Source organism: Cimex lectularius, unplaced genomic scaffold, assembly GCF_000648675.2.
Source record: "Cimex lectularius strain Harlan isolate CLEC.00 unplaced genomic scaffold, Clec_2.1 scaffold10, whole genome shotgun sequence".
NCBI classification, from domain to species: domain Eukaryota; kingdom Metazoa; phylum Arthropoda; class Insecta; order Hemiptera; family Cimicidae; genus Cimex; species Cimex lectularius.
In genome coordinates this window covers 861,454-875,846 of record NW_019392665.1, presented here as the reverse complement: position 1 = coordinate 875,846, position 14,393 = coordinate 861,454, and the positions used below count along the sequence as shown (strand labels likewise).

The 14,393-nt window shown below is 38.8% G+C and overlaps 2 protein-coding genes and 1 long non-coding RNA gene across 4 annotated transcripts; 1 reads left to right on the top strand and 2 right to left on the bottom strand.

The window, feature by feature from the left end:
• Positions 1–569: 569 nt before the first annotated feature.
• Positions 570–9,419, bottom strand: LOC106667326 (HMG box-containing protein 4). 2 transcript variants are annotated; one of them, XM_014395208.2, is made up of 10 exons: positions 9,309–9,419; positions 9,115–9,243; positions 9,004–9,059; positions 8,819–8,921; positions 2,044–2,141; positions 1,878–1,967; positions 1,484–1,559; positions 1,278–1,342; positions 993–1,186; positions 570–934 (listed from the first exon to the last, which is right to left on the bottom strand). In XM_014395208.2, exons 1-10 carry the CDS (start codon positions 9,352–9,354, stop codon positions 637–639), a joined length of 1,155 nt encoding a protein of 384 aa, XP_014250694.1. In that variant the 5' UTR covers positions 9,355–9,419; the 3' UTR covers positions 570–636. The 2 variants fall into 2 exon arrangements, with proteins under 2 accessions (XP_014250694.1, XP_014250695.1); XM_014395209.2 differs by lacking the exons at positions 1,278–1,342; positions 1,484–1,559.
• Positions 9,420–9,841: 422 nt separating this feature from the next.
• On the top strand, positions 9,842–10,730 carry LOC112126287. Its single transcript, XR_002909866.1, has 2 exons — positions 9,842–9,970; positions 10,133–10,730. It is a non-coding gene; the product is annotated as an uncharacterized LOC112126287 (long non-coding RNA).
• LOC106667325 (ran-binding protein 3) lies at positions 10,579–14,106 on the bottom strand. Its single transcript, XM_014395207.2, has 11 exons — positions 14,008–14,106; positions 13,723–13,800; positions 13,517–13,621; positions 12,207–12,278; positions 11,856–12,145; positions 11,730–11,789; positions 11,577–11,663; positions 11,394–11,516; positions 11,173–11,325; positions 10,970–11,065; positions 10,579–10,901 (listed from the first exon to the last, which is right to left on the bottom strand). The coding sequence occupies exons 1-11, from the start codon at positions 14,024–14,026 to the stop codon at positions 10,794–10,796; spliced, it is 1,191 nt and encodes a 396-aa protein (XP_014250693.1). The 5' UTR covers positions 14,027–14,106; the 3' UTR covers positions 10,579–10,793.
• Positions 14,107–14,393: the final 287 nt, after the last annotated feature.

The window sequence follows — 14,393 nt, the reverse complement described above, 5'->3', positions numbered from 1 at the left end:
AATTCCAGGAAAAGAATCCAAACAGATTCTGAAGGAATCCTGAATTTAAAAAAACGGTAACTGTCTTAAAATTGACAACCTTCCGCCTGCTTACCCCGCTTAAAACTTAACCATTTTAAATTGTGAATTTTTATAATTTACTCTAATTCTGATTTACATTAATCAGAAATCCCATCTGGATGTGACAGTTCCCGACGGATTTTTGTCAAGGAATCCTAACCTGGAAGGTAACAGTTCTATCTTGTTTTCATTAAAAAAATCGTTAATTTTTACATAAGAAATGTGTTGTTTTATATAGTTATAATTTCAAAAAATCTACGACCTCAAGCTGCATTTTTTTCATAGTAATTCTTCAATTAAAAAGGAATAATTTATGTTATAAAATATATGTGTACTTTTACATTCATGCTTGAACGTAGGGTGTCAGGAAGGGAAGGTTATATGTAAGAACTATTACTTAAAGGTTAGGATTTTTGTCCTCTATCCAAATCAAAACTGATTGTTATATTTTGATTTTATTTCATTGGAAATTGGGTTTTTATTAAATTTATTTAAAAAAATTATATCTGTATATTTAAAAAAAAATATATATATATTTACAAAGAAAAAAGCATGAAAATATATACACAGAAAAATCTACAGCCCGGGCATTATATAGGCTATGTTGTCCATGAGTTGTGACAGCTGCTCTTGTGGGATGACGTTGAGCTGCGGTACCTGCTGGGTGAGGCACATGAGAGGCCCCAAGGCGCACAGGAGCGAATCGAGAAGTACGGAGAAACTCCCTGATACTGTTATCTGCCCTTCATGCTCAGTGAGCCTTTCCCCGATGATGGTTAGCGACTCGCCGAGAAGGCGGAGGTGAGCCGCTACATCGAGCGGAGTTGTTCCGACTGGTTTGAATACGTTCGATTCCACCACAGCTTTCGGCCCTCTGTAAGTAAAATTTCAAGTACATTTTGATTTTTTTTGTTAAATTTAAATTGTGTTACTTGGCTTCTGTAGGTGATGCGTTTTGTATTATGGTCGTGTTCTGCGAAGTGGGTGACGATACATTCTGCTTGTTGATGAACTTCCTAGCCGGAGGCGATTTCATCTTCTTCGACTCCACCCCTCCACCTCCACCCGGTCCCGCCTTGGCTGCCGTTGACCTTTCCGCCAGCCTTTTCGCCCTACGCTTCCAGATCTGAGAAAATAAGAGGCAAAAGGACGCGGAACACGTGTTAGTACAGCGCGATGTTTCACCGCCTTCCTCCGCGGTAGTAAGTCGAGCTTACGTATTTTTCGTGGAAAGGCACTGTCGCCCAGAGCTCGCCGAGTTTCTTGCTCGTCTGGGAAAAATCTAAAAGCGGAAAACACACACACGGAGACAATTTTGTGTGGGGGGGAGTGAAAAAAAAGAAAAAAGGCACGCTTTAATCAATTAATCTAAAATTAATTTTTTTTCTTTTGTAAAAACCAATCGTAAATACACAACGCTCACCCAAATCGGGGTTAGACCGCATCAACTCCTGGCGGATTTCTTTCGCCCAGAGCATGTACGGGGTGCATCTCGAATTCTAAAAATAATACGCAGTTACAATGAAATATTAAAAAAAGAAAAGAAAAATTAAAAAGAGAATAAAAAAAATAAAACTAACGATTAAAAAAATAATTAAATTCAAAATACAAATGAAAATTCAGCTGAAACATGCCAACAAGATAACGAGATGCTGACTTGATACGGTCATTTATTTTTATTTAAAATTTCTAAGAATAAAAAATAATAATAATAAAATAAATAAAATGTTTTCCACTTTTGAGATTTAGAGCAAAATCTTGACGGATTTATAAACTTTTTTTTTGGGGGGGGGGAGTGACATGCTAAAAAAACGCACCGCTTTTTCCTTCTTGGTCTTCTTCCCCAATATCTTTCCGTCCTTGATGACGAGTTTCTTCTTGTTCCCCTTGTTGAGCAGGAAGATAGACTGCAATTGAAAAATAATTATAATAATAAGTTCAGTTATAATAATAATAAAATAAATAATTTATCATGGCTTATACCTGGTTTTGGCCCTCATCGAGTGATTCGCCCCCGATCTGCTGGAAACCTTCGACCTCCTCCTCAATCTCAGCTTCTTCTATGTCATCCATTTCACTGTCTGGAGAAAAAAAAAAGTAATGGTTAGTCGTTCGGGCTTAGTTATCTTTTCAGGATTATTATAGATGGGATTACTATTTGGGAAAGGAAGGATGAATTGTTACTGATTTAGACTATGTAGAAATTGTTTGATGTGTAATTACTGTTTTATACGTGTTATTATATGTTTTGTGTTATTGATATCGAATTAGATTTATGATATTAGCGTTGCTGCGGCTGAGTTTACATCTGTCTGTTCTGTAATTGTTCCTGTGTTTATCCCTGTTGATGTAAATCATTTCTAAAAAGTTACGTTTATGTTTGTATTGTTTTGTATTTAATATTTTTGAATTGTTGAAGTGGAAATTTTGTTGGCGTTCAAAATGGTGGGTAGGCAGAGCTGTAGGATTTTGTTCAGGTTTTTTTGCAATCAGATATGTTGTTTTACCCTCTTATTCAGATATTGGAATGTAATTCTGATGTAAGTTTCCGGACAATTTATACAATTGATTTTGTTAATTATATCAGACTTATTTGTTACAGGTGTGGGATCTTTAATTTTGGAAACAAAAGTCTGAATAGTTTTTGAAGGCTATTTTAAAGTTATCAGAAGAAAGAAATGTATTTAATCTGTGTGATAGGCCATGAACGAATAGAATGGATATGTTGGTTTGATAGAATTGATGTAGTATTATTAGTGATAGTGGAAGGTGTTAGTGTTGAGTTGTAGTTGTTGATTATGCGATTGTTACGTATATCTTTATGTTCTTGTGGTGAAAAGATTCATGGTTTAGGGTAATAATTCTGTGAAGTAGCCCTTTGCCCGTGTTTATTATTGTATGAATGGGATGGTATGATATAAGCGATCTGTGTTTCTAAGTATTTGATACCGTCTGTGATTAATGTGCCATCTGGTTGTTTTATCATGATTGTATCTAAAAATGGTACTTTTTGTTGTTGTTTTCAGTTTCATGTGTAAATTGTAGGGGTTCAAAAACCAACCCCGCTTCCAGTGGGAACATTCGTCACCGTCCTGACGGGGGGATTCATATTGATCCTCCACGGCATGGCACAGTGCGAAAAGGCTAAAGGGGCTCTGGTGTCCTATCCCTAAAGTGAGGTAGTTGCTTTCCCAACCACTCCTCACTAAACAAAATCCTACCACTAACTCCGTCCATCCTATCACCCCCCCAACAAGAGTCTTCGGCTTGACAGAAAACAGCATCCGTCCCAATCAAAGGTGTCATGCGTTCCGTGCCGAGTGATTCACTGGCAGCCGGGGCTAAGTGGCTGACTTGAACGGAGCCTCTCTGACACCGGGCGACATCAAAGAGTAATTAGCTTACTCCACCATGCGGGGCTCTGATGGAGTGGACCTTTTAGTTCCTTAGATACTTGGGAATCAAATGAGTACAGAAAACAAAAAACTAAACCTGAAGCAGGATCTCACTGCTCCAAAAACATCTAGCAATCTGGAGACTAACCCCCAGATGGACATTCAGTCCTTGGAAAGGAGAGACCACCTCTCCCATTTAAAGACAAACACCAGTCGCTATGTGAGAAATCTAAGACCACACAAACGAAGGGCCCAACACCTTCAGGTAGCGACATAAGAAGATACAGAGCTCCTCTTGGGAAACCAAAAGGGAAGAAAAAAGTCTACGCCAAATTGCCGAAGTTAGGAGAACCAGGCGGGAAAGATGATCATCTCAGGAAAGGTCTTAGCGGTGCTATGACCAAATGGTACCTGAGAGTGATAAGATCAGGGAAAACACCCGAGGAAACAAGGAAAATGGCCGATGAAAGGAAGGCCAAAATCTAAAAGGAGAAACTGGAGATACACTCATCCAGTAAGAGGGCTTACCCCCAAGAACTAAGGAAAGGCAAAGCCAACCACACCTCAGGCGCAGTATAGAGCTAGAGAGGTTGCTCCAAGCGTCAGTTACGCTGGAGCAGCAAAGATTATAAGGGTGGCTTTGCTACCAGAGGAATACCCTCTGGTAACACTAACTACGGAAGGGCTAACCCATCTAGAGGAAACCCTCATCGAAGAGATCATAAAAGGATGGGAAGCCAAAATACAGTTTGAAGGCATACACTTCAGGCCGGGCATGATGGTCTAGACTGTCAAGATGGCAAAACTGTACAATGGCTGCAGGAAATAACCCCCAAATTGGAGTTAAGTAAACAAAAGAAGCTGACAGTCAGGGTTGGAGAGGATCCCAAACCTCATTCGATAGTCGTGTTCTTCCCTAGACAAAACTAGGAGAACAAAGAACCCTAGCATTGGTCAAGGCGCGGAATGATGGGATCTGCGCTGAGGAGTGGAAAGTTCACTCAGAGAAAGCGGAGGGGCCTGGGATTGTCATGATTCTGGGCATCGATGAAATCTCGGCAGAGACGATAATTTCAAGAGGACACACCCTCAATTATCGTTTTGGGAGGATCCCGGTAAGAGGCCTGAAAAAGGAGGGGGGAGGAGATACAAAACGGGAGAATCTCATCAGAGGAGACATCTCCTCCTCCCCCAAAAGAATAACTCTACATGGAGAAAACGAGAATAGCCCAGGAGAATATCCATCACACTAAAGCTGCCTCGGCAGTAATAGCTAGGATGTTCACTGTGCAACATCTATGGGCAATTCTCATCCAAGAACCCTGGCAGTGGAAAGGACAAATTAGAGGTTTGTCCTGCAAAGACAGTAAGACTGTATTGGATTCCAGACAGGATAATCCCGTGCATGTATATTGATTAGGAAAAACACTAATTATCTCTGTCTTTCTGAATTCGTGACTGGAGACTTAGTTCCCATCAAGGTAGATACCAATCAATGGGAAGAGACTGGAAGCAGTAGTAGCATTGGCCTACTTCACAGGAGAGGGGACCACCCTCCCCCCGATGAGCTACGAAGAGAAGCCAGCTACTGCAGCATGAGAACCTCCCCTTACTGGTGGGATGCGATGCCAACGCACACCATCAAATCTGGGGAAGCACCAACAACAACAAACGAGGTGAGTCGCTATTAGAATTTTTGGTGAAGAAAAATTAGAAATATTTAATATAGGATAAACCCCTACCTTTGTCACCAAAGTGAGATGAAAAGTATTGGATATTACCATTTGCAGCCAAGTCCTACATAAAGTGATAAAGAATTGGAGGGTTTTAGGTGAAGAGTCGATGTCGGACCACAAAATAATAAGGTTCGACATCGAATCAGATAGGACAGACCCTACACCCCTGAAACACAGATTGGGCAAGATTCACTAAGATGGTAACACATAGTCTAAACCACGCAACAGTGAAGAGAGTACCAAAGACCTGCAATGAACTGGAACTTACACAGTTACGGAATTCACAGGGAATATAATTGATGCATATGAGTCAAACTGCCCTGTTAAGGTCCCAAAAATTAGACAAGAACCACCTTGGTGGAATGCAGAACTGGGCAAACTAAGAAAAGAAACCAGAAAAGCATTTAACAAAGCTAGACTAGCAAGTAACTGGGGAGAATACAAAAGGTTACTTACTTCGTACAACCATGCCAGGATGGCACAGGGCGAAAAGAGAAAACTTTCGCAAATTCTGCGGAGAAATCTCCACAGTATCCACAGCAGCTAGACTGCACAGGGCTCTAGCAAAGGACAGATTAGACATAAACACTGCCCTAAGAAACAGAAGGTAAATACACAGAAGACACAAAACAAAAAGCAATGCTCCTAAGTACACATTTTCCAGACAGTACCTATGACATCCCCCTAGAAAATGTGAGAGTAGATAATCCCAAGAAAGAAAATTGGAAGAAAGCAGTTGAAATAATCACAGAGAAGAAAATCCTCTGGGCGATTAACACTTTCAGCCCATACAAAGCACCGGGAACAGATGGTATTTTTCCCATCCTGCTACAAAAAGGAATGGATATAATCACTCCAGCATTGATGGGATTATATAGAAGTAGTTTAGCACTAGGTTACATACCACAGACAAGGAAAAAAGGGTTTGCACAGGCAGGGCAAAGGTGATTTTTATACCAAAAGTGGGGAAAAGAGACCCTATATTACCTAAATCCTATCTAAGCTATCTAGCTTAACATCCTTTCTACTAAAGACCCTTGTAAAGCTGATAGACAACCATATAAGAACGACAGCACCTCTCCATTACTGTCAGCATGCACACAGAGCAGAATATCAACAGAAACTGCACTGTACTAGATAACCAGTGACCCAAAGGAAACACTGGAAACAAAGGCAATAGCAATCTGCTCGTTCCTCGATATTGAGGCAGCCTTCAACAATGCATCTCATGTATCAATGAAGTTCTCCCTAGGGAAAAAAACACATAGACCAAACCACATCCAGATGGATTGGAGAACTACTAAGAACTAGAATAGCTGAAACAAATATAGGAACAGACACTATTGAAGTTAGCACAACCAAGGGATGTCCTCAAGGAGGGATACTGTCACCTCTTCTATGGAGCCTAACAGATGACTGCTCGAGACCCTGGATCGTTCAGGGATAAAATGTCAGGGATATGCGGACGACATAGTCCTGACTGCTAGGCTGACTCAAGGAAACTCTGTGATATAATCCAAGAGGGTTTAAAAATCACAGAAGAATGGTATAAAACCACTGACTTAGGAATCAACCCCAATATAAAACAACTACAGTCGCTTTTATACGGAAAAGGAAACTTGATCACATGAGGGAAATAACACTCAATAACACCGTGATAGAAATAAAAAATGAAGACAAATATCTGGGCATCACACTAGATAAAACACTAACATTTAAGAAACACATCAGCTCTATCATCACAAAGGCGACACGAGCTTTGATGGTGTGCAGAAGAATAGCAGGAAGGAACTGGGGATGCAGACCAGAAACCCTGTTATGGATGTACACCATGATAGTACTTTACTTACATACGGAGCTCTAGCCTGGGCTGATAAAGTAGAACAAGTAACTAAAAGAAAAGAACTCACAAAAATACAGAGGCTGCATGCATCTTCATAACAGGAGCAATGAGAACATGTCCTACAATTAGCATGGAAAAAATACTAGGATTAATTATATGGCAATAAGGACAGCGCAGAAAACCATCATCAACTTTACCAAAGAGAAACCTCCAACAGGAATAAAACTGAAATGGAGAGATAGCAATAAACTATGGAAAGACCATCCGATACTCATGGCTCCAAGAGACGACATGAACAGGATGTTTGAATTTAACCAAAACTTCCGAATAAACCTGGGTATTAAAAAAGAATGGGAAAGAGAGGTAAACAACTCTTTCAAAAATGGCACCATCTCTCTGGGACACAGATGGATCTAGAACACAAGAAGTTACAGGGGGCAGGAATATTTGGACATGGAACCAAATACTCAGAACCCATGGGAAAACACACCAGTATCTTCCACGCTGAGATTCATGCAATCAAAAGACTCAACTCAACCTAAGTAAAGGGTACAAAAACAAGAATATAGCTAACATGTCAGATAGCCAAGCAGCCATCAAAGCACAAAGCTCAAATATCATTAGTTCAAGGATGGTGCTGATCTGCAAAACCAAACTAAACATACTAGGTACGCAGAATAAAATCAGCCCCTGCTGGGTCCCAGGACACTTGGGAATAGAAGGCAACGAGAAAGCGGACACCCTTGCAAGAAAAGGGGCTGCTACACCGCTGATAGGACCTGAACCCTTCTGTGCCATAGGAACCCACACTATTAACGAGTATCTTAGACAGAAGGACAAAAAGAAAATGAGGGAACTTTGGAATTCACTCATTGGACACAGACAATCCAAGAATCTTCTAACCAATTTTGAAAGGAAAGAAATTACAGAATGTGTCAAGGGAAGCAGGAACAAACTGTGAATCCTAATAGGATTCCTAGCAGGACCTGCAAGTTAAAGGGATGGTTAGAGTATCGGTAAACAATAAGTGGCTGATTCTTCGTCATGATAACACCAGACACATGTTGCAATGCTGACCCTGCGGAAACTTAACAACTTAGGATATGAAAGCTAACGGCACCCTATATATTCACCCAACCTTTCGCCTACAGAAAGCTGTTAGCGAAGTGATTATTTCTTTACTTATTATATTAATCCATATATGTTTATTAACGATTTCAATTAATTATATTTTTATCTAAGGTCGTGATAGAGGTGAAAATGCTAGTGTCACAAGCGGGATTCGATCCCTCGACCTTTGCCTCAATACCTTAACTTTTTCATCTCAATCAAGACTAGATAAAAAGATAATTTAAATTAATTTAAATCATTAATATGGTCAATTATATCACTAAACATATATGGATAATATAATAAGTAAAGAAGAAATCACTTTGCTAACAGCTCCCCCTGGCCACTTCGTAAATCGCTGAGAATCAAGTAATGATTACACGATATTTGAAAAATGGCAAAAAGAGAGAAAATTCGAACGATTGTAACTCGAGATGAAGAGTTGGTGTCCGAGTGGATTGAAGTCACAATAGCTCAAGTGATTAGAGCAACGGCATATTGAGCCGAAGGTCATCGGTTCGAATCCCGCTTGTGACACTAACTTTTTCATCTCAACCAAAAACCTTAAATAAAAATAATAATCAACTGGAATAGTTTTGGTTAAATTTTACAACTAATAACAAACAAAATTATGCGTAGCCTATAATTTTGTCGAGGGAGAGTGCCCAAATTACCGAGTGATTCGAGGCTGGATTCCTCGTTCTGCTGATACACGTCCAAGTCACTTTCCTCGCTGAAGCCTTCCTGCTTGGTCGCGTAGGGCGGGTGGTTCAGCTCCTGTGAGAGTTAAACAAAAGCCGATAAAAATAATAAGAATAATAATCATAATTTTCGAATTAAAAAAAAAAATTAAATTGACCTCTTCTGAGAACATTTCTTCCTGTTTCACCTTTTCCTTCTTGGCCGGCCTGGATGCTGAAGACACAAATTTATTGTTTTTTTCTTTTATTAATTATTAATTTTAACATACTTGTCGGTAGAGTTTCTTTGTCTTTCTTCCTCGCCCTGGCCTCCAGATCGTCCAGGGATTCGAAATCGGTCAGCTTCGATGACTTTTTGCGTACCCTGCCGGACCTGGACACTCCAGTCACTTCCAATTCTTTGAACAAAAAAACAAATAATATTTTTTTAAAAATAATTAATCAAATAATTAATCATCTAAACCTTCGGCTTTGGCCCTTTTGCCTTGGAAGTCGAACGCTTCGTCCATAGCTCGGGGGGCGGAAGGTTCGCGTCGGGATAACCGAAAGGGGAGGTTTTGTTCTGATGAAGGCCAAACCCGCCCGAACGATGTTTTCCCGCTTAATACTAAATTAATTTTAAAGAAAAACTAAAAATTATAATTTGTGTTTTTTATTTTGTTTCTTAACATTCAAAAATTTTACGAATGGCCGTTATTTGACGCTTTTCAAGTAATGATTTAAATTTGTGTAAATAAATTTTTTCCGGAATAGGAAGATCTGCAAGGCGGTGAACTTTCGTCCAACAAAATATTGAACTTCTTTATAATTTAAGTAGGTTATTCAATTTTTCAACATAAAATACTCTACTTCTTTAATGTTTAATAAATAATTTATTTAAAAATAGAGAAAAACGTTTAGAAAGATCAGTCAATGACCCAAAGCGGTTGATCGCCTTTTATAATTTAAATAAATAAAACGATGTCATAAAAAGAATGAATCAGTAAGGCAGTGGTAGCCATTCGGCACATCGGGTGCATTTATAATTTAAGCGTTTTTACGGCTTAAAATTAAATTAATTAATTACTTTTCGAATTGGAGCAATAATGGACAGAAATAGCATAAAGAATCAGAGGGAAAAAGATGGTGAGATGTTTAGCGATATATCTAACTTCTTTACCCCAAGGGTTTATATTTGCTTTTTTACGTTAAAAAAATTGATACTTGGCCATTTTTTAACATTTTAAAAAACTTGATATTTTCCCTTTTTTTAAATGTTTAACAAAAATTTTTTTTCTTTTAAACTAGAAAAATATGTGAAAGAAATGGATGTAAGAGCAAGGCAGTGGGAGCCATTCACCACGTAAAGTATCCTTATAATTTCTGTTTTCGTGAATTTTCAACGTTATTAAAGGTATTTCCTGGTTTGTATTGTTTCATTAAATAATTAACATTAATCGGATCAAAATATTATTTACAAAAATAGAATAAGAAAGAAGAACATCAAGGAGTTCATTGACAACTTACTATCTACACTTTTATGTACAATGTGATTTTTTTTATTTTATTTAAACAAAATCAATAGAAAATATAATTAGTCACAAGTTTAATAGTTGAATATTTAGGTGAAAAAATGATTTGGAATCATTTCTGTACTTTTTCACATATTCGAGGTGTAATGCCACCAGGTTTGGCATTGGTTGGACAGCCAACAGATGTAAGGTTTTTTTTCCCCCCAAAAACACAACACAAAAAAAAGTCAAATTTGTCCTATATTGTTTAAAATCTTTTATTTTACATTTTTTTTTTCATGAGGGGGGGGATGGTTTTTGTTTGCTGCGGCGGGTTGAAGGTTTGAAAATCGATCAGGGGGGATTATGTAGTTAAAAAAAGAAAGAAAAAAAAAGGAAAATGAACTAAAAAATGACAAAATAATGTTTTGCTTTTTAACATAGTTGTTTTTTGCTTTTTACACGCCGTCCTTAGCTTTCTTGTTTATGCCCTCTTCTAATTTCTTAAGGTTGCGCACCCTCCAATAAAGGCACCTTTCGAGCTGGTCGATATCTTTAGGGCTCGACTGGGGGAAAAAAAATTGATTAAAAAAATAAATTAAATTTTATGAATAGTTAAAAATAAAATACTTACAACTATCAAAAAGACTTTGACAACGCCTCGGCAGTCCATGGCGGTGATTCGCAGACTTTTACTGCTCGCCTTGTCGACGGACATGCCGTCCCAAATCTGAAAACGTCAGGAAAAATTTAATTTTTGAAGTACCGCGTTTATAATATTGGGGCTGTATCATGATAGGCAATTATTGATAATCGTTACTGTCTATAAGAGTTTACCTTTGTATTTAAGACTATTCGCAGACTTCCGACAGTCCGCATTATTAACCTGTGCTGAGGCGGGTTCGTAGATGGGGTGTCGTTGACTCTGAGTGTACCCCGTCCCATCTCGACCCAGCTGTACTCAGACCAGGAGAACAGCTTACAGTTAATCTGTGGAAAATAGGAAACAAATTTTTTTTTCTCTCGGACAAATATAAAAACAGGGGGAGGCGGCGTACTTGCAAAACGTTCGATTCCTCCTCCTCGCCTGTGACGACCTGCACCTCCTCGAACTTTCTCTTGACGGCCCTTGCTTCCTCGTATTCGCGTGCTGCTTCGCTCAGCGTCTTCCCACTCGTATCCTGAATCAAAAAGCAGTTAATAAAAAATTAGAACAGTAAAAATTAAATTAAAAAACTCACTGTAGATTTTTCGGAATTTTCTTTTTTAATACTCGACGAAAAGAGCATTTCAGAAGTGGCACCATTTGTCTTGACCTCTTCAGTTTCCTTTTAAAAAGAAATTTAATAATTTTTTTCTAATAGAATATTTGTATATAAAAGTATTATGTGAACCTGTGCAGCCCCAACGGGTTCTGTGACGGATGTAGACGTTTCACCGGGGGCTGCTGCTTCCTGAAAAAATCCACACACAAAAAAATAAATAAAAATAAATATATCATTTATTTATATCCAACATACGACTTTTTCGTGTATGTTCTGTCCGAAGACGAACCCAAGGGCCGGGGAGGAAGACTGGCTAAAAGGCTGTATCGCCGCTCCGCTGCACGGTGTCGCCGGCTCGCCGCGCAGCGGCATGAATGATACGCTTTTACCTCCTTCGGCCATCTTTTTGACTATGTCCTGTCTCATCTTGCCGTCGTTCGGCTTCGTCTTGTCTTCTCTATCGTGTTGGCAGTGGTTGATGTTTTTTTCGTCGACGGGATTCGTCGTCTTGTCATCCGACTGGTCATCTGCCGATTCATTTTTTTCTGAAGGAAATAAATAATTAAATCAAAGAAATAATAACGATTAAATAACACGGTGAGTTACCTGGCGAACTGGCGAAAGGGTTCGAAAGTTTCGGAGGATTTAATACAAAAGTCCTAGAAGATGTGCTTTTAACTGAAATAGAACAAAAAATTATAATAATGCAAAGCAATGGATGCAACACAAAAATTTGCGTACTAGCCAAGGAACATAACTGATATGCAATGTGTGTTCTTTAAAAGGGAAAAGGGTCGTGTGAAAAAAAGGGCCACGACTACAGGGTCTACAAGCCGAAAGTCAATTACGACGACCACTTGGCTACCGCAGTCCCCCATTCAATGTTATATCAACCCTTGGACGAACATAAAAAGAACTTCTTCTCATAAATATGGGTCCATGTATAAACAAAGGATATTATGGATAAAATAAGGATGCGACTCAAAATTGGATCCTTTGTCAAAAAATATATTTAAAAAATTTATGTAATTTTAAGCAACCCTTACAAATCTTTTGGGCAAAAATGGATCCAATGTTTTTAATTTTTGTATAAACAACAGAAAACTTTATTTAATGAGAATCACACCAGACTGCATCTCACGATTTCTAAATAAAAAATGATGAGAATATGTTGTTTGGGCAAAAACTGATGGAACATTTTCACCACTCGGAACTAACATAAAACTGATTCATAAAAAACAAACAAAAAAAACATTATTCACCAGTTGGAACAAACAAAACTGATTAAAATAATACATAAATGGATCTTTTGGGCAAAAATGGATCCAATGTTTTTAATTTTTGTACAACTGAAAGAAGACTATTTGATAAGAATATACCCCTTGGGCAAAAATTGATGGGACATTGTGACACTTGACACCATCATAAAACTGATTCGTAAAAATATACATATATTTTGTCAACTTTATCTGATAAGAATGAGTTTGTCGGACAAAAATGGATCAAATGTTTTTTTTTGTTTTTGACAACCAAAAGGGCTTTATCTGTTAAAAATATGTCCTTTGAATAAATAAATATAAATACGTCCAAAAATTGAAACAAACATGGAACAAATATAAAACTGATTAGTAAAAAAATAAAAAACCTGCAACTTCTGGGCAAAAATGAATCCAATGATATATATTCCTTAGGCTAACAAAAAAGAATTTATCTTGTAAGAATGGGTTTGTGGGACGGACAAAAATTGAATCTTTTGAGCAAAAATGGATCCAATATTTTTTTATCTTTTGGACAACCAACACATACTTTATCTGATAAGTATGTGACCATTAGGGCTGAAAATAAAAAATTGGACAGAAGAAAACATGTAATTGACGGAAAAAACAGCTGTCACAGCGATCACGTGACCGTCTCACCTGGCGATGATCCGAAAACGTTTGAAAAAAGTCTGAAACTGTTGTTGAGCGCGCCGCTCCTCGGCGATGATAGCTGTATCTCTATTTTACCGGAGTTGCTGTTTCCTGGGGGGAAATAAATAATAATAATATAATAGTAAAACCTTGGTGGAGGGATTTCAGAAACAAAATTGTTTAAAAGAAGCGAGGCCGGTCGGCTGACTTACTAGACTCGAGGCTGGTGACCGTCTCTCCGTTGCTCTCCGTCGAGGAAACCGAGCTGTCCTGGCTGGACCTAGCCTCAGCTGGAGAAAAAGGAAAACAAAAACAAGTTAGTTGGTTAAACAGGACCCACGGTGGGGCGGCGGGAGCCGAGGTTATCCCCGGGAGGCCGAGGTCCGGTGAGGAGGCGGCCGGTGTGGGCGGCTGCCTTCCCCGCCTCACGCCACCCCCGGGGGTAAAACGCTCGAAAAAAACATTATTTGGCTTATTTGGTCAAAACTCGTACTCACTTTCACTCGCGTCCGCCATCTTTGTTTAGCTCGCTCGCTCGTCGTGTCTGGGCACGGGCATCGATTCGTGATCGGGTCGCGTCGTATCGATGTCTAGGTCGCCGGCCGACGGCCATCGTCTCAACGTCACCGACACGCCTTAGCTTTAATCCATCACATTATATGATGATATAAAAAAAAGAAGCTCTCTAAAAAAACCCACTTAGCTTCGGTCTAAATAGATAAGCGTTGGCCTAAATTCGGCATCAAGTCTTAGTACAGTGCGTATAGAGTTGGTATCCAGTCTTGGGACAATGGTTGTAGATGTGGTTTTGGAACAATGATTGTAGAGGTGCTATCAAGTCTTGGAACAATAGTTGAAATGTGATATCTAGTCTACGAACAAT